Below are 17,807 nucleotides of genomic sequence, written 5' to 3' on the forward strand. Positions count from 1 at the left end.
TTACTCCTTCAGAAAACATTTCAGTTGTTCTTGTAGGTGATAAATCTGTAAGAAGAGAGGTAGAGAAACATTACAAAAGCTATATGAACTTTTTCTGGTATTCCAAACTTTGTTTTTAAAAACAACCTTCATTACAATTTCAAAACTATGATAAAGATCCTTTTTACCATATGAAAAAAATGATAAACATGTACAACAGGACAAACCCATTTTAAGAATATTCAAAAGGTAATATCCATAGGCATTTGTCCAACTTTTAAGATATAACATAATATTCAGGTAATTTATTTCAAGGACATTAAGGCTGCATAAATCACCCACATTTTTACCTTAATTCCTCTACTTCGGGTCAACAAAGATTTAAAGAAACACAAAGTTTTCTTTAAATAGTTTAACAAAGGAAAAACTTACTGACTAACTAGTCCTGGACTCCCAATTATTTAACTTGAGATGGTACTGAGTCCCAGAGCTCCTTGGATTGTTTCCCCACATGTACTACTATTATTTTCTACCTCTTGTTCATAAACATCAATCTAAATGTTCTTTGAACAGAGCATATTATTGAGATATGGCCTCTGATATTTAAAATCCCTGGTTCATATGCAGTTGAACTTTCAATGAGAATGACCCAAATCTTAAAAAAAGGTTAAGAAGGTAAAGGATTCTGCTTAGAGAGTGGTCAGTCCATAGATACAACTCATAAGCACAGAATTGCAGCTCATCCACAAAGGTTTTCTAATTTTGACCTGTATTCAGTATTCAAAACAATCTCCAAATAAATCAAGACCCTAAACTGACAAAGAAAAATAAAACAAACAAAAACCTCTCAACATGATAGAATTCCTCACTGCTTCAGATCACAAACTAGAGGAAAACAGGAAACAGGTTATCTGCAATATTAAAATGTATTACTTCATCTAGTATTTACTTACATAGACCAAAGTAACTGTTTACTTGGCATTTTTTGAGATCATCTTAGTTTTCACAACATTTGAAAGAGCAGTCACACTATCAAGAACTCAAGCACAATGCTGTGATCATATGTATCTTTTATTATACCAGACTTATAAAGGGAAGCTTAAAATTGAATATGCTCCAAAACTCAATAGGTTTACTGTTAAGAATCTAGACTTCTATGAAAAAATATACAGAGGTCACAGCTCACAGTAAAAGATAAGAAAAAGCCGGGCAGTGGTGGTGCATGCCTTTAATCCCAGCACTTGGGAGGCAGAGCCAGGCGGATCTCTGTGAGTTTGAGGCCAGCCTGGGCTACCAAGTGAGTTCCAGGAAAAGGCGCAAAGCTACACAGAGAAACCCTGTCTCGAAAAACCAAAAAAAAAAAAAAAAAAAAAAAAAAAAAGAAAAGAAAAGAAAAGGGAATATCACTGTAGTCATTTTGTAAGAGTCAGATGATAAAGCAATTGGGATGATCATTTCCTCCAAATGAACTTAAGTTTTTTAATAAACTTTTTATGATTACAATTACACCATTTATCCCTCTCTCTTTTCTCCTTCCAGTCCCCTCCCATGTATATCTTGTAACACACACACACTCCTAAATATATCAATGCAGCCTGCTCAGCTTATATGTTACCTGTGTGTATGTGCTTTCAGGACTGACCATTTCATACTATGACACTAAGATAACTGGTGTGCTCTTCCCTGGGGAAGACAATTTCTCCTGTGCTCAGCATTCCTTAGCTACCTGGAGTTCTTTTTCTAGGGTTGAGGCCTGTGAGCCTTTGCCAAGTTTTTTTTTTTTTTTAAAGATTGATTGATTGATTGATTGATTAATTATGTATACAGTGTTCAGTTTGCATGTATCCCTGCAGGCCAGAAGAGGGAGCCAGATCTCATTACAGATGGTTGTGAGCCACCATATGGTTGCTGGGAATTGAACTCAGGACCTCTGGAAGAACAGCCAGTGTTCTTAACCTCTGAGCCATCTCTCCAGCCCAAGTTTTTTTTTTGTTTGTTTGTTTTTTTTTTTTTTACAACTTTAAAACTGTATGTATGAGTGGGGTATGCATACAATCCACAGTAAACATGCTGGAGAGAAGGGACAACATGCTGGAGTCCGTTCTCTCCTTCCACTAGGAGTCAAGTTTAGGTTGTAAGGCTCAGTAGGAAGTGCCTTTACAAGTTGAGCCATCTTGATTCAAAAGTTTTTGTTAGAATGTACTAAATTTACATCCTAAGGGTTTCATGTCAGTATTTTCATACATGTACATAACGTATGTGTACCGCCCCTCCTCCGCGTCCGGCTCCCACTCTAGTTAATCTCCTCCCTATTCCCGACTAGCACCACTTCTTTGTTCACGTCTGTTTGACCCAATGGTTTCATTAGGGTTCTTTATAGTAGCATGTGTACATTACGAGAAAAAAGTGTCTCTACTTCCCCCATCCAATGTTCTCTCTATGGAAATTCTCAGGGATAGGTGAGACCCTTCGAAGACAAGCTATTGAGAGGCCCAACTGCAACAACTGTGTCATGCCCAAAAGTCAGTATCCTATACCAAACACCCCCGCCCCAGCTCTCTGACTATTACATTCTTTCTGTCCCTTCTTCCATGATGTTCCCAGTCTTGGAGAGGGTGTTATGGATGTCCACATTATGGTTGGGCATTCAATAGTAATTTATTCTCTGGACTTTGCCCAGTTAATTAGACTCTGCTGTCACCACTGATGACTAATGCTGAATCACCACTAACTGACTACTAGTGCCAAGTTTCATTTGCTATTCCTTGCTAGGTTACAGGACAATTTAGCAATTCAGAGTCCTGACCAATCAGCATCTTACATTCTACTCATGCTTTCTAAGTCAGATGTACAGGAACTAATATTTTAAAAACTTGAAATGGTAAAACACGCACACACGCACCCATGCACACACATACCCTCTTCCTCCTCTTCAGTGAGAAGTTGAGGGAAGGAGATATGAAGGACAATTGTGGAGGCACAAGGTATTGTAATAATTTGTTTATGTGTATGGTAAATGCCATATGAAACCCATTATTTTGTATACTAAAACAATTTTTAAAGTTTTTTTAAAGATTGAAAGGAAGAAAAATCCCTAACCTCTCATGAGTTTCCCCAACTGAAGTCAGAGACAAACTCCCTTCAGAACTTAGCTTAAATTAGGCACCAAATAAATCTTTAGTGAGTAAAGTTTACAACTACATTTCTGTGTTGGAAATGGCAGTTCTCAATACCAACTACTGAACATGGATGAAAACAATATGATCTTCAAACAACAAACTTGTCTGGTTTGCTGAGAAGTAAAAATGCCTCTGGCCAGGTGGTGGTGGCACATACCTGTAATCCCAGCACTTGGGAGGCAGAGAGAGGCAGGTGGATCTCTGTGAGTTCGAGGCCAGCCTGGTCTATAGAGCTAGTCCAGGACAGGCTCCAAAGCTACAGAGAAACCTTGTCTTGGAAAAAAATAACAAAATAAACCCCCCCCCAAAAAAAAACCAGAACAACGAAAAAAAAGAATGCCTCTGGCCTTGTAGAAATAGAGGCAATGAGCATTACCTTTACCATAAGAGCCTCATAATATAAACTCCAGACTCTTTAAAATTGTTACCTGTAGTACTGTATAGCGAGAACTGTGCATAGTATCTATATAGCTTCATAAGCTTAACTTATTTCACATTTTTCTTCCTTCACTTCCCATTGTAAACTCTTCTGTGGCTTTGAATAACAGTCACTCAAGTTAGAAATCTGACATATCTCTTTTTATACTTTCTTTTCCTGCATCACCCTTTAACTGACCTAAGTCCTATCAATCCTTTAAAAATACATCCTCTCGCCGGGCGGTGGTGGCGCACGCCTTTAATCCCAGCACTTGGGAGGCAGAGCCAGGCAGATCTCTGTGAGTTCGAGGCCAGCCTGGTCTACAGAGTGAGTTCCAGGAAAGGCGCAAAGCTACACAGAGAAACCCTGTCTCGAAAAAACCAAAATAAATAAATAAATTAATTAATTAATTAATTGCTGGGCAGTGGTGGTACACACCTTTAATCCCAGCACTTGGGAGGCAGAGCCAGGTGGATCTCTGTGAGTTCGAGGCCAACCTGGGCTACCAAGTGAGTTCCAGGAAAGGCGCAAAGCTACACAGAGAAACCCTGTCTTGGAAAAAACAAAACAAAACAAAACAAAAAACATCCTCTCATATGTAAATGGTCACAGCAATATTATTTGTAATACTCAAAGAGCAGAAACAAATAAAATGTCTATCAGCAGAAGAATAGTTAGGTAAAATGGGGTTCATAAGTTCTTCAGAGTCAACTTTTAGGTCTGGTGTAACCTGAGACCGTGGTTGTTAATGGATTGTTCAAAGATTCATTAAAAATGTCTGGGTCTTAGGCTATCTAGATGACTCAGAATTTAAAAATGCTTGCTAAACAAGCCTGAAAACTTGAGTTTGATCCTAGGACCTACTTGAAAAATGAGTTTGGTCCTATGACCCATATGATGCAGATAGCCCATTCCCACCAGCTCTCCTATGATCTCCAAACACATGCCCCTGTGTGCGCGCACACACATACAAACATGTGCACACATACACACAAACGTGCACACATACATTTATAAAATAAAATTTTAAGTAAAAGTTTAGGCTAGGTCTGATTTTCCTGCTTCATACTCAGCAAGGAATTTCTTAAACCCACTTAAAACTAAAACCCAGCTTTCCTACCCTAGCTTACTGTCAAGTGATACAACTTCTGCTTTATTTTCTGATCTTATGGTAAACAACTCTGTTCACAGCTTTAAATGACTCACAGATCATCAAGTAGTCAAGTTCTCTTCCTGTGTGAGACCTTGAATATTCTCCACCCAAAGGGGCTCATCCTAGGCTTTGTTAGACTACTCTTCTAATGTAGGCATAAATATAAATTCCTCAGGGAGGTTTGCCATGTTCTTGTAATTTAATCCAGGACTCTCCTCATTATTCTCCTTATTTTTTTCCTCTCATAGAGCTTCTTTGGGATTTGTACTTCAATATTTATATAATAATTTGTTTACCATCAATCTCCCCTGGCAGACCATTAGCTCTACGAGGACAAACATTTTACCTATCTTACTTGTTTATCCAGTGCTTTTCACTCCAGAGGTATAACTGTTAAATGAACAGATTTGCAAAAAGACCTTGATCCACCCTGCTATTATCACTCAGAATAGTGTTTACCACCATTCTTATAAGATACAGCCCGAAATTAGGTTAGAGGTGGGGGAGTTCTTCATAGCAAAGTATTTAAAAACATACTTCTTACCTCCTCACACTTTTGTTTTTCCACTATGTTAAGCTGCTCCAAAACATACTGGAAATGCCTCTGGAAAAAATAAATTGTATCAGTGATGAAAGTTGTATCTTAAAGGAAGAGAAAGCCACAGAACACAGTTTGTCACATATTTGATAAGAAAGCTGTCAATTATAGGAAGAACACACTTTTTAGAAAAACTGGAGCACAAAACTTCTGCCTAACAATCCAATCTTATTTTATGTACTTTCTACAGCATTTTTTTTGCCCTAAAATAAATGGGTGAGATGTCTACATGCTACATTTCCTTGGTGTTGTACAAATCCTCCATTCCCTCTCACTAGAACAGAACACTACTACTCCTAACACTACATACAATACCACATATATGGAAATCACACATATATCACAATAGTACCAGACATCTGAATCTTTCAAGATGTATCTATACCTATTATCTTTATCTATTCTAAAGGACTACAGCCAAAGTGGATATAGCTCTATACCAAGCTGCTTGCCTTTGACAACTATTGCTCTATAAAAAAATGAAATCTAGCAAAGGGTTCTCCTTAGTGCTTTACAATCACCTTACTACCAAGGTGGGAGCAAATGTGGCATAACAATATCTTTTCCTTTCACTGAAACTCTGAAAAAAATGTATCCATAAAAATAAAATAATTCCAAGCCAGGCGGTGGTGGTGCATGCCTTTAATCCCAGCACCAGGGAGGCAGAGTCAGGCAGATCTCTGTGAGTTCGAGGCCAGCCTGGTCTACAGAGTGAGTTCCAGGAAAGGCGCAAAGCTACACGGAGAAACCCTGTCTCGAAAAACCTAAATAAATAAATAAATAAATAAATAAATAAATAAATAAAATAATTTGCTGGGCAGTGGTGGTGCACATCTTTAATCCCAGCACTCGGGAGGCAGAGCCAGGTGGATCTCTGTGAGTTCGAGGCCAGCCTGGTCTCCAAAACAAGTTCCAGGAAAGGCGCAAAGCTACACAGAGAAACCCTGTCTTGAAAAACCAAAAAATAAAAAATAAAAATAAGTAAATAAATAAATAAATAATTCCTTCACATTTCATCATATATGATAAGAATTTTAAATCAATTTTTCTACTGAAACAAATGTATTTTGGTATAAACAACAGGTTTATTCTATGTATTGCAAATTACTATGGTTCCTCTTGGAGTTTTAATTCTATTTTTCTTTTTTTTCCTTCTCCTTTTCCTTTTTTTTTTGATACAAGATCTTGTTGTGTAGCCCTGGCTAATCTGGAACCTGTTATATAGACCAGGTTGTTCTCAAATTCATAGAGATCCACCTCTGCCTTCCCAGTACTGGGGATAAAAGGCATGTGCCACACGCCCAGCTAGTTTTAATTCGTTATAGATTGGGAATGGTGACAGTATCTACGTTTTAGGGACCTGAGGATTAAATGAAACAATAATACATAACTCTTCTAGGCACTGTTTGTATAGTAAATGCTCAATATTTGTCATTATCTCAGGTCACCTGATCCCACTCCCCATAAAAATGCTTAGATTATAAAAATTACTCAGATACAATAAAACAATGATGTTCTTAGTGGATGTTTCTAAGAAGTTACTTAGGTTTATGAATGAACTACACAGTGATAGCATGAGTGGAAACAGAGAGATGGAATTTTGAAAGTAGTACATCAGGACGTCTAACAGCCAAAAAGAACTTACCTTAAGGGTCAAGTTTTCCACATTCCTAAGGAGGTCTTTCTGTCGTTGTGCTTTCTTATAAACCTGTTGAAGCTTTTTTTCTTTGTAATAAATCAGTTTCTGAATTCCTGTGACTGAAAGAGGTAGAGAAAGGATTTGTGTATATAAATAGAGCTTTAAATAATGGACCAAGGATTCGAGGCTAGCCTGCTCTACAGAGCAAGATCCAGGACAGGCACTAAAACTACACAGAGAAAAAAAGCCTGTCTTGAAAAAACTAACTAAATAAATAAATAATACATAAATACATACATACACAAATAAATACATACATAAATAATAAATGAAGAAGTAAAAATAAATATAAATAAATAAATAATAAAACCAAAAAAAATAAATAAATATAAATAAATGAATAAAAACTAAATAATGAATGAACGAATAAATAAATAAAATAAAGGACCAAGTCACAAATCAAGCAAAACTCTTAAGGACAAAAGCCTTCTGAAAACCGCTGGGTGGTGGTGGCGCATGCCTGTAATCCCAGCACTCAGGAGTCAGAGGCAGGTGGATCTCTGTGAGTTCCGGGCCAGCCTGGTTTACAGAGCTGGTCCAGGACAGGCTCCAAAGCTACAGAGAAACCCTGTCTCAAAAAACCAAAAAAAAAAAAACCAAAAAAAAAAAAACCAAGACTTCTGAAAACTAAGCATTGCACATAGTGCATGTTCAAAGTTAGCCTTTTATTAATTAATTTATTTATTGAGCTGAGGATCGAACCCAGGGCCTTGAGCTTGCTAGGCAAGTGCTCTAACACTGAGCTAAATCCCCAACCCCAAAGTTAGCCTTTTATACCGCCACCCAGACTACCCGATTCCTTTGTCTTTCCTCTGGCTTACTTATTGAACTGTAGTCATAGTCTTTGTTTGCTTCTTCGGAGCTAGACTGAATAAATTTCGCTTGCAGCTCCCTTTCTAAATCCGATTCCCAACTGTCTATCTTCTTTTCTTCTTCCTCTTCATCCTCTTCATCGTCATCATCATCATCATCACTCTCCTCTCCTTCTTCATCCTCCTCAGCTTCAACTTTATCAGCCTTATCTTCTACATCATTACTGTTACTTCGAGAATCACCAAACATCTCTAGAAACATATCATAGTCTATTGATTTTAAGCAAGGAAAAAAATGAAGCAATCTGAAGCTTTGGAAATAACCATAGCCCCAAATAGAAGTATATGCCTTACTATGTAATTCACTGGGCAACCAGTGAATTTTATAAATTATTTTCCTATGGGAAGATTATTCCCTTTGTAAAATAAGAACAAGGAATATGAATCACTAACATTCATCTGTATTCAATTATCAAGATATCTAGAGAATCTAAGGGCCCATAGGAAGTTGAATACCAGGGTATATAGGACATTAGAATTCCAATCTAAAACCCTAAAAGCACAGAAGGACCAATGAGAAAGAAGGACAAAGGTATCCTTTTTCTGTGGTTGGTCTGTGAGTCTGTGGCCCTGTCACACAGTTAACACTTGCCCTTTTCCGAAGCTCTTTCTCTGTTTTCGATAAAGTACCTGATGAGGGAGGACCACTCATTTGTGGGGTTCCTGAAATGCCTGAGATGCATCCTTGACTTTCTATTTCCTTGGTTTCATCATCAGCAATGACTTCCCAGCCTGAAAGCACAGCAGTCAAGGAAAAAGCAGAAGAGAGAACACACCGTTGAAAGGGAAGTAGCTCTTTAACTAAGAGTACTTAATTTAGGTCATTGTATCTGCATTCCTAATGTGCAAAACTGCCTTATATTAAATTACACACATAAATACACTTCGATTGTCTGTATTTACAATTTCTAGCTAGAAAATAACATTTCAAAAATCTTGAGTTATACACATTAACCAGGCACTCAAACATTAGAAGTGAGGCCTAAGCATGCTGCTTAGTGTTGCAGGGCTTACCTAGTGTAGCAAGGCTCTGAATTTCATCCCCAACATCTCAAACAAAAGCATAACCACCAACCAGAGGTGCAATTTGTCAGAACATGCACATGAGATGAAACAGACTATAGGAACTATTTGATATAAAGGATACGGACACTGATGGCTTCAGCATCTGAGCACAGCAGTCTCTTCATTTCTTTTTCCACATTTGGAGATTCAGTGTACTGAAGCAAAGTATGGAAGGAAACACCAATAATGTCATTTAGCATTCAGTTTTATTAAATACCTTTTTCCTATATATTAATGAACTGAAATGACTGAGCCTTGTTAGATGCTCATCCAACGAAAGTTCTACTGAAATAGTGCTATTTAGGAAGAAATCTATCCAGAATCTGTTTTTTTCATGTAGCAAGCTCATTTTTCAAATTAAATCACTGAAAATATTTAATCTTATCTGTCTATAACTCTATGGAAAAGATTTTCAACATTCATGTTTTATTATTTGCCTTAACTCATTGGCAAAGAACAATAATTGCATGTTAGTTACTTGTGAATAATTTGGTTTAAAATCCAAATTCCCAGACTTCATTTTTCCATCTTTATTATAAAAATGTTCCTACAAAATTAGATCCTATCTCCACATTTTCATTGAATACAGTTTTAAACAATTACTGCACAGCAATTAACTCCTCATGACACAAATATAAATCAAGGCTTTTGATGAGAAGTCTCATTAGTTCAAGCCATTGTTAGTAAATTGATCCCTGGACTCCAAGGAATGGCTTTTGAAATGAAAATAAAGGGGTAAAAGGAGTTTGCAATGCATGGCAACACTAGCAAAACTGTTAATCTTTTACCCTAGAAGTTGTTATTGGACATTAAATAATTATTTCCCAGTGAATAAAACCCAGTGTATGTATGTATGTGTGTGTGTATACATACATACATACATACATATATATATATATATATATATATATATATATATGTTGATCTAATGCACAGTAAAGTAAACAATGAAGATTATGACCACTGCTGTACCTCACTGAAGCTGATTTCATCCATTTGTTTGACACTGGGGAGCTATGAAGTAAAGCACAACAAAGAACAATGTTATATTTTGATTTTTCTACTTACGTCCAGCTTAAAGAGCTCTACAACTATGCTTAACTGCTTTTACATTTAGTAGACAGTAAATTTCATTGACTAGCAGGTTAGTAAGCCAAAGTTAACACATACATTAGGAAAGTTGATCTACAACTTTAACACAGTTTCTTTCAAAATTCTGACAATGTTTTCTGTATACATATACAAGTTTATTCTAAAATTCATATGGAAGGATACTGATTCTAAAATTTTTAAAATAATATTGAAGCAAAATGAAGTGGTAGCAATCAATCTTCTGATTTCAAGACTTACCACATTATAGTATCTGAGGAAGGATTGACACATGGATCAGTGGAGCAGAATAAAAAACCCATAAACAGTACCATAGAAAGGTTCCCAAGGAAGAGGTGGAGGAGGAGAAGGAGAGAGTAGAGGAAGAAGAAAGGGAGAAGGGGAATCTTGAATTAAAACTCACATTTTATAAAACTGAAATATGGATTTCAGGCATAAGTATAAAATATTCAGTATCTAGGCTAAGTAAAAACTCCTTAGATTTAACAACAAAAAAGTAAAATCCTTAGGACAAAAACATCAATAAAATCAGCTTCATCAAAACAAAAAATCTTGCTGTCTACAAATGCTTGTGAAGAGAACTAAAAACTCAAGCTACCAGCTATGAGAAGGTATTAATAAACTGCATATATGATGAAAGACTAATATACAGAATAGAAAAGGAACTCTTGGAATTGAACAACAAAAAGTCACTTTAGAAAGTGGGTAAAAGAAGTTCGGTGTCATGGTGCATGTTTGCAGTCCCAGCATTCAGACATTGAGGCAGAAGCGTTGCTGTGAATTCAAGGCCATAATCTATCCAAAAGACACAAATCAAATTAATTCCACCTGAAAATCACTACACACTTATAAGAATGGCTAAAATAAAATAATGACAAGACCTAATGCAGGTGAGGAGGTGGTTAATTTATATCATCCATATACTATCAAGTGTTAATATAAAATGATAGTTCCTCTGACAACAGTATGGCAGTATCTTATAGAACTAAAAATACTTGTGGCTAGTGAAGTGGCTCAGCATTAATATGCTTGCTATCAATCTTGATGACCTGGATTTGACACTTAGAATTGATTCTCAAGTTTTCCTGTGAGCTCCATTTGTTGCACACATGCATGCGCACACACACTAAATGAATGTAAATAAATTTTTTTTGAGAAAGGGTTTCTCTGTTTAACAGCCCTGGCTGTCCTGGAACATGCTTTGTAGACCAGGCTAGCCTCGAACTCACAGAGATTCACCTGGCTCTGCCTCTTGAAAGTGCTGGGATTAAAGGTATGCACCACCACCTCCTGGCTGAATGTAAATAAATTTTAGAAGCTAATGTTTGGCAAGTGACATGCCTCAAGTGGTAAAGGGTTTGTTTAACGTGAACTAAGCTCTGGGGTTAATCCTTAGCAACATGTAAAATAAGGTGTGGTGATAAATTCCTGTAATGCTGGCACTTGAGAGGTGATGGCACAAAAAAGTTCATCTGTGACCACACAGCAAGTTCAACGCTAGCCTGGACTACATAAGACCCTCTCTCAAAAATATTTTTATAAACCTGCCACTTGCGGGGGGCTATAGAGATTGATCAGTGGTTAAGAGGATTTATTGCTCTTACAAAGGACCACTTTATGGTGGCTCATAACCATCCTTACTTAACTCAAGTTCCAGGCAATCCAACAGGCACATGCGGTACACATATGTGCATGCAGGCAAAGCATTCATAGACATTATGTAAATGATGTAAATTTTATTCATTATGTAAATAAATAAAAATCCAAAAACTATTTTAAAATATGCCACTATCATATGATTCAGCATTATTCCTGAGGAATTAGGATTTAAGTTCACACAAAAACCTACTCACAGCCTTATTTATAATTATCAAAAACTGGAAACAATACAGTTACGTTTTAACTGTAAACAGTTAAAACACATTGGTTATATTCATACCATGAAATGCAATTCAGCAATAAAAAAAAACTATTGATACATATTATTCTTAAATGCTATACTGTTTGTTCAACTTATTGAATGTCATAAAAATAACAAAACTACAGAGATAAAGAAAAGATTTTGAATTGTTAGGCACTAAAGATCAAGAGTGTAAAGCAGAAAGAAAGTATAAGTAGTTACAAAAGGACAATTATGAGAGATTTTGTGGTGATGGAACTGTTTAACAACTTGACAATGTAGGTGGGTCATGAATCTAGCCATGTAGCAAAACTGCATAGAACTAAATATATGTGTGTGTGTGTGTGTGTGTATAAATACATAAGTATAGGTAGATGAGAAATTTCATTAAGATTGGTGAATTGCAGTAATAATTTCATTTGTGCTATCATTCCATAGTTTTGTAAAATGCTACAAAGGGGTAAAGTGGGTAAGGAGTACACAGTAAACTTCGATTTCTTCCAATTGCATATGATTATCTGATTATTTCAATGTTTTTCATTGAATTCTTTAAATGAGTCCAAGGTACAGTACTCTTCCTATAGCTCACCTAAAGTAAGATTACGGTTTTAAGCAGAAGTCCTATTTTATCTGGCCCTGGATGAGTTCAATTTGAAATCTGATCTTAAAAAAGAAAAATATCTTACTGTGTATCCCTAGCAAGCCTGATATTGATAATGTAGCCCAAGGTGTCTCCCAACTGAAGGCAATCCTCTTGTTTCAGCTTCTCAAATGCTGAGATCACAGGTGTTAATCAACATGACTGGCTTTAAATCTATAGCAGTTGAAAGCTAAAAGCATAAGCTGAAATGTCCAATTCATGATTCTTCTAAAGCCCTAACAATGAGCCTATGACCTAAAGAACTGGGTCTATTTTCATTCACTGCTGTAGTCACAACTGCTAGCCCATAATTCCGTGGATTGTGTACATTCATTTTTTTTTCATTTTTGAAACAAGGTCTCATTCTTTAGCCAGGGTTTGTCTTGAACTCATGATCCTTCTACTTTAGGATCCAGGTGCTGAGATTACAGGTAGGTACCACCATATCTGGTAGGCATTCTTTATTGGATTCAAGCGAATCAATGAATTCCCAACTGACTTCCTACCTTTCTTTCTCTCTCATAGTCCTCTCCTAATTCACCCTGCAGAAACACAAGTAGCATGAGACTAACCTTTTTTGCTGTTTTCCGGAACTTTTTCTTTCTGACATTCTTAAGTGGTGGAGTAACTAAAATAAAAACATGATGAAATATACCATATGACTGATGACTGTCCTATATCTACATGAATTTGATAAAGCAATGTGTCATTCTTATGTTATGACTTCTTTCTTAAAACATAAGAGGTTAATGAACCAGGTAAGAGGTCCCTGATTCACAGGGATCTGCAATTCAAGAGATAAATGTAGTCAGGCAGAAGGAGCAAGGAACTGGTGACTTACTGCCATGCTTCCAGTTATATTTTTTTTTCTGTGTCTTCCCTTCACATTTTCCAGTTACAGGAGGATCAGTAGAGGCAACTGGTTCTTCCGGGAAAGGACGAGGCTCACTATCAGAACTGCATACAAGCATCTATATTTAGCAAAGACAAGAGAAGTTTACTATTGCCTCAAATATTGGTTAGTAATAAATCATGGGCATACCACCAGACATGTGGAGCACAGATGATTCTTGGCATTTCCCAAAACCAAGTACATGTAGTATACCTTCAGGTTCTTTCATATATCCCTTTCCCATCTTCTCTTCCTCCCCTCTCTCCCTCTTCTCTCTCCCTGAAGCATGATATGTAGATTTGACTTTTACCTAGTGTTTACACCTGCAGAAGCAATATCATAAAATGCATACATTTTAGCATTTTGATTTAGAGGAAATCAGAAAGCGCCAGTAAAGATGACAAGTAAATAACGTTCTTTAACGTTAACACACTGCTATAGTACAAAGTGCAGAAAAAGACCTTAGCCATTCATATTTTTAATTAATGAAAGTCACTATAAATGGCAAACAGAGAGGAGTCTGTAAAAGTAAAGAAATAAAAAAATTAAGTATCAGATATCAAACCAGAGCATGACATTATGCTCCCCTGCAATTGATCTGGTGATTATAAATGGTAAACAGCCATTTAAAATTGGAACAGAATACTGGCAGAAAGACTGAAGATTCCACAAAGGGTATGACAACTAGAAGATTAAGAAAAATAAACCCAGTGGTGGTGATATAGCTCAATGGTATGTAGAGCACTTGCCTAGCATGCATGAGGCCCTGGACTTGGTCCTCATCACTAAAAAAAAAAAAAAGAAAAATATTTTGTGGATCTGGAGATATCACTCAGTTGGTAGAATGTCTGTCTAACATGCACAAAGCCCTAGGTTTGGTCCTCAGCACAACTAAACAGTCAAGAAAGGCATGTCCGTACGCCCAGCAGCACCTAGTAGTTGAAGAAAGAAGGATTAGAAGTTTAAAGTCATTCTCAGTACCATACTGAGTTTGAGGCTATCCTGGGATATATGAAACTATGTCTCAAAAAATTCATACCTGAGAAATATCTGCTGTTTTATAAAATGTTTTTCTATCAACAGTTTTCAGGCTTTCGATAACACAAGGCAAATTAACCAGCTTAGCAGACAGTGAGACATCTTCTACCTGAACAACCGCATTACGTCCATCAGCTAAAGGAAAGTAGAGAAAATTAATATTGACATTCCAATGGTCTGTTCAGTCTCCAAGAATTTGAATAATGAAGACTTGTGTAAGACAGACAAGTTCTTCGATAAAACTTACTGTATTTGAAAGGCTAGAAATCAATATTCAATTAGTAACTTCCAGAAAAAGAAGAGAGTATCTATGGCTTGTTTTTACAAATTGTATGTTACTAGTTCAAAAATATCTAAGATTCTTTCCAATGGTAGCAAAGGTGAGAAAGACAGCAACTGTTTTCTTATCACCAAAAGCAAATTTCATTCATTTAAACACATTCCTTAAAAAAGAAAAGTATTCGATTGTAACATTGTGTTTTCTAAAGGTTGGAATGATAACATACTTTATTTTTTTTCACACCTTTAATGTCTAGTATAGTGCCTGGCACATACCAATATATAGCAAATTATTGTTTAATATATTAATTTAATATTTAATATATTGATATTAACTACTTACAAGAAAAGTCAATTTTTAGTTTATCCTTCATGGCAGCACCTCTAGAATGTATCATCTTCCTGACAGTATAAGCATGTTCCTAAAAAGGAGGAAAATTAAAGATTGTCTAAGAGTTTCCTTAAATAAAACCTTACATTTCCCAAATGTTACCTATGCTATGTACCGTGAGAGCCCATGCATTGTATAAGTCAAGTCAAATGAACTCAACTCAAATTTCATCTTTATCTTTTAGGAACTACACTTGGTGCCTTCTCCCAGCTTTTCAGTTCTACTTCGTACTGCTTGTTCTTCCACTGTAGATGCTAAGGAAAGGCTTTAGCTACAGTTCACTAGATGTATTAATGAACTATAGTGGATAATAGCTTTCTGACCATCTCTATCATAACCTCCTAAATGAAATAATACTTGAACATTGTTATCAATGGGGAATGAGAGTCAAGCCTAATGTTAAAATGAGTTTGACACCCTTGCTTGGTGATGAATTTGCAGGTGACAGTGGTAGTTCCTCCAACTACCTCTTCTGAGATGACAAAGAATTTTAGCACAGTCTTACCTTGGCTGTCCAGAAAAACTGGCTGTTAATGTTTGTGATAAATGACTGGATGATCCATAATTGTCACTGTCGTAGTTGTTTTGACAGGGAATTAACCCACATGATTGTGGATATATACAGGAAGAAAGAAATATTGTGAGAAGGATACACACTACAATAGGACTGCTTAATAGAACATGAGTTCTGGGAAGCAAATGTTCTGAGTTTGTATAGCCTAAACTGTATGTAAATTTTACCTAAGCAGAACTACACTCTTGCGCTGAAGACATTTATTCTGAGATATAAAAGTTACTTACAGGAGGCAGACGCAATATAAACTGTTCCTCAGTATCTTGGGATTCATCACGCATTAAACTCATGGCTTGTTTTTGAGTTCATGAAAACAAAGAAAACAAACAAAGTCACTACAAACTCTTGCTCACTCTGCTGACCATCTCTGGTTATAATATATTATACTGGTTATATTTTATTATATTGGTTATAATATATAAGACCTTACCATAATTCTCATTGAAAAGAAGTGCGTACAGTTTAGAAATATTTTCACATCTTGATTTCTAAAAGTCATCATTTCCAAAGTGAATACAAATTACATGATGTAACTTGATGAACAAATTAATTAAGCTGTTGTGAAACATGATTTAATATTTTTTGTAATATTCTTGTACTGTCAAACAAAAGAGCAAACTTCAACTAAGTGGCCTCTGTGGGGTTGAATGCAAACCAAAGAATGAAATAAACCCAGAACCCATATGCAGACATGCTAATTTGACGTGAACAAATACTTTTCAATATTTCATTTACCCAAATAGACCAATAGTAGTAATTAGGCAGTCCATGGGATACCAAGAAGCTTTTTATGGCTCAACTGCAATGGTTCAGCACTTCCTTGGGAGAAAGGAGTCCTGTGTTTATATATCTTCTATGTGATATTGAAAATAATCTTAAGATAGATTTGTCTGAGTATCTCATGCATGTTTAGTATGTACCCAGCACAAGCAGAATCTTTTTATTTTAAAAATGTATCTTATGTAAAATGAATAGTCTAATTCAAATTAGAGGGGTTTCAGACCAATTATATATACCTTATACAGCAAGACAGGATAAAAGCTCTAATTAATGCACAGCCCTCAATACTTTGTAAATCATTAACTGGGATCTGAGTTATAAATCCAAATCTTTCTTTAAAAGCACTGTAACAGCCAGGCAGTGGTGGTGTATACCTTTAATTCCAGCACTCAAGAGGCAGAGGGAGGTGGATCTCTGTGAGTTCAAAGCCAGCCTGGGCTACAGAGTGAGTTCCAGAACAGGCTCTAAAGCAACACAGAGAAACCCTGTCTCTCAAAACCAAAAACAAACAAAAAACCCACTATTAACATTCTTTGAACACATAGGACTGGGGGACTGTCTTGGGGTGGAAAGGCACTAGTTAAGATTCAAATCACTTAGTATAAAACTGGGAAAGGGAGGGTTAAATGGGGTGAAAAGAAAGGAGGGCAAGGTAGAAGCAAGAATGGAGAGGGATAACTAACACTAAAGCTATTTTGGAAAAGACATCTGGAAACCTACTACTGCAGAAGCTTCCTAACTTATATAAACAGACATTTAAATAAAAGGAGTTTAAATGAAGCTACCCTTGGTAGGGGACAATACCACAATTTGACACAACATGCTTTCAAATAAAAACCTCTGTACCAGAAATGGGTTATCTCTTTGGTTTGTTGACAAATGTGGTCCCATAGTCCCTCCCCCCAAATATCGAAGGATATTGCAAAATGCTCTTGGTTGGCCCCTAAGAAATTGATGGCAAGATTCTATTGCTGACGACATCACATACTTGATCATAGAAAACAGAAGAGTCGAATTATCTAGAACCTTCATCCCTAGTAGCTAGTTTTCACAGTGCTGGAAGGCACAATGCACACTACCAGAAGGGAAAAGTAATCTCACCCAGGTATGAACCCTGAGAGCTACAGTAATAATTGGTCTGGCATGATAAACCCACTGGTGCAATAGAGGCATGAATGGCATGGGCACAGCTCACCATTCTCTGAATGTAAGGCCTAATCCATGAAATGGAACCCACAAT

The 17,807-nt window shown here is 36.4% G+C and overlaps 1 protein-coding gene across 1 annotated transcript; it reads right to left on the reverse strand.

Annotated features, from left to right (window-relative positions):
* Window positions 1–16,077, reverse strand: Taf7l (TATA-box binding protein associated factor 7 like). The gene is made up of 13 exons (XM_036175388.1): window positions 16,015–16,077; window positions 15,166–15,244; window positions 14,545–14,678; window positions 13,455–13,584; window positions 13,186–13,241; window positions 9,936–9,977; window positions 9,046–9,118; window positions 8,529–8,630; window positions 8,035–8,108; window positions 7,848–8,001; window positions 6,973–7,085; window positions 5,274–5,333; window positions 1–45 (listed from the first exon to the last, which is right to left on the reverse strand). The coding sequence occupies exons 1-13, from the start codon at window positions 16,075–16,077 to the stop codon at window positions 1–3; spliced, it is 1,125 nt and encodes a 374-aa protein (XP_036031281.1).
* Window positions 16,078–17,807: the final 1,730 nt, after the last annotated feature.

Source organism: Onychomys torridus, chromosome X, assembly GCF_903995425.1.
Source record: "Onychomys torridus chromosome X, mOncTor1.1, whole genome shotgun sequence".
Lineage (NCBI taxonomy): Eukaryota > Metazoa > Chordata > Mammalia > Rodentia > Cricetidae > Onychomys > Onychomys torridus.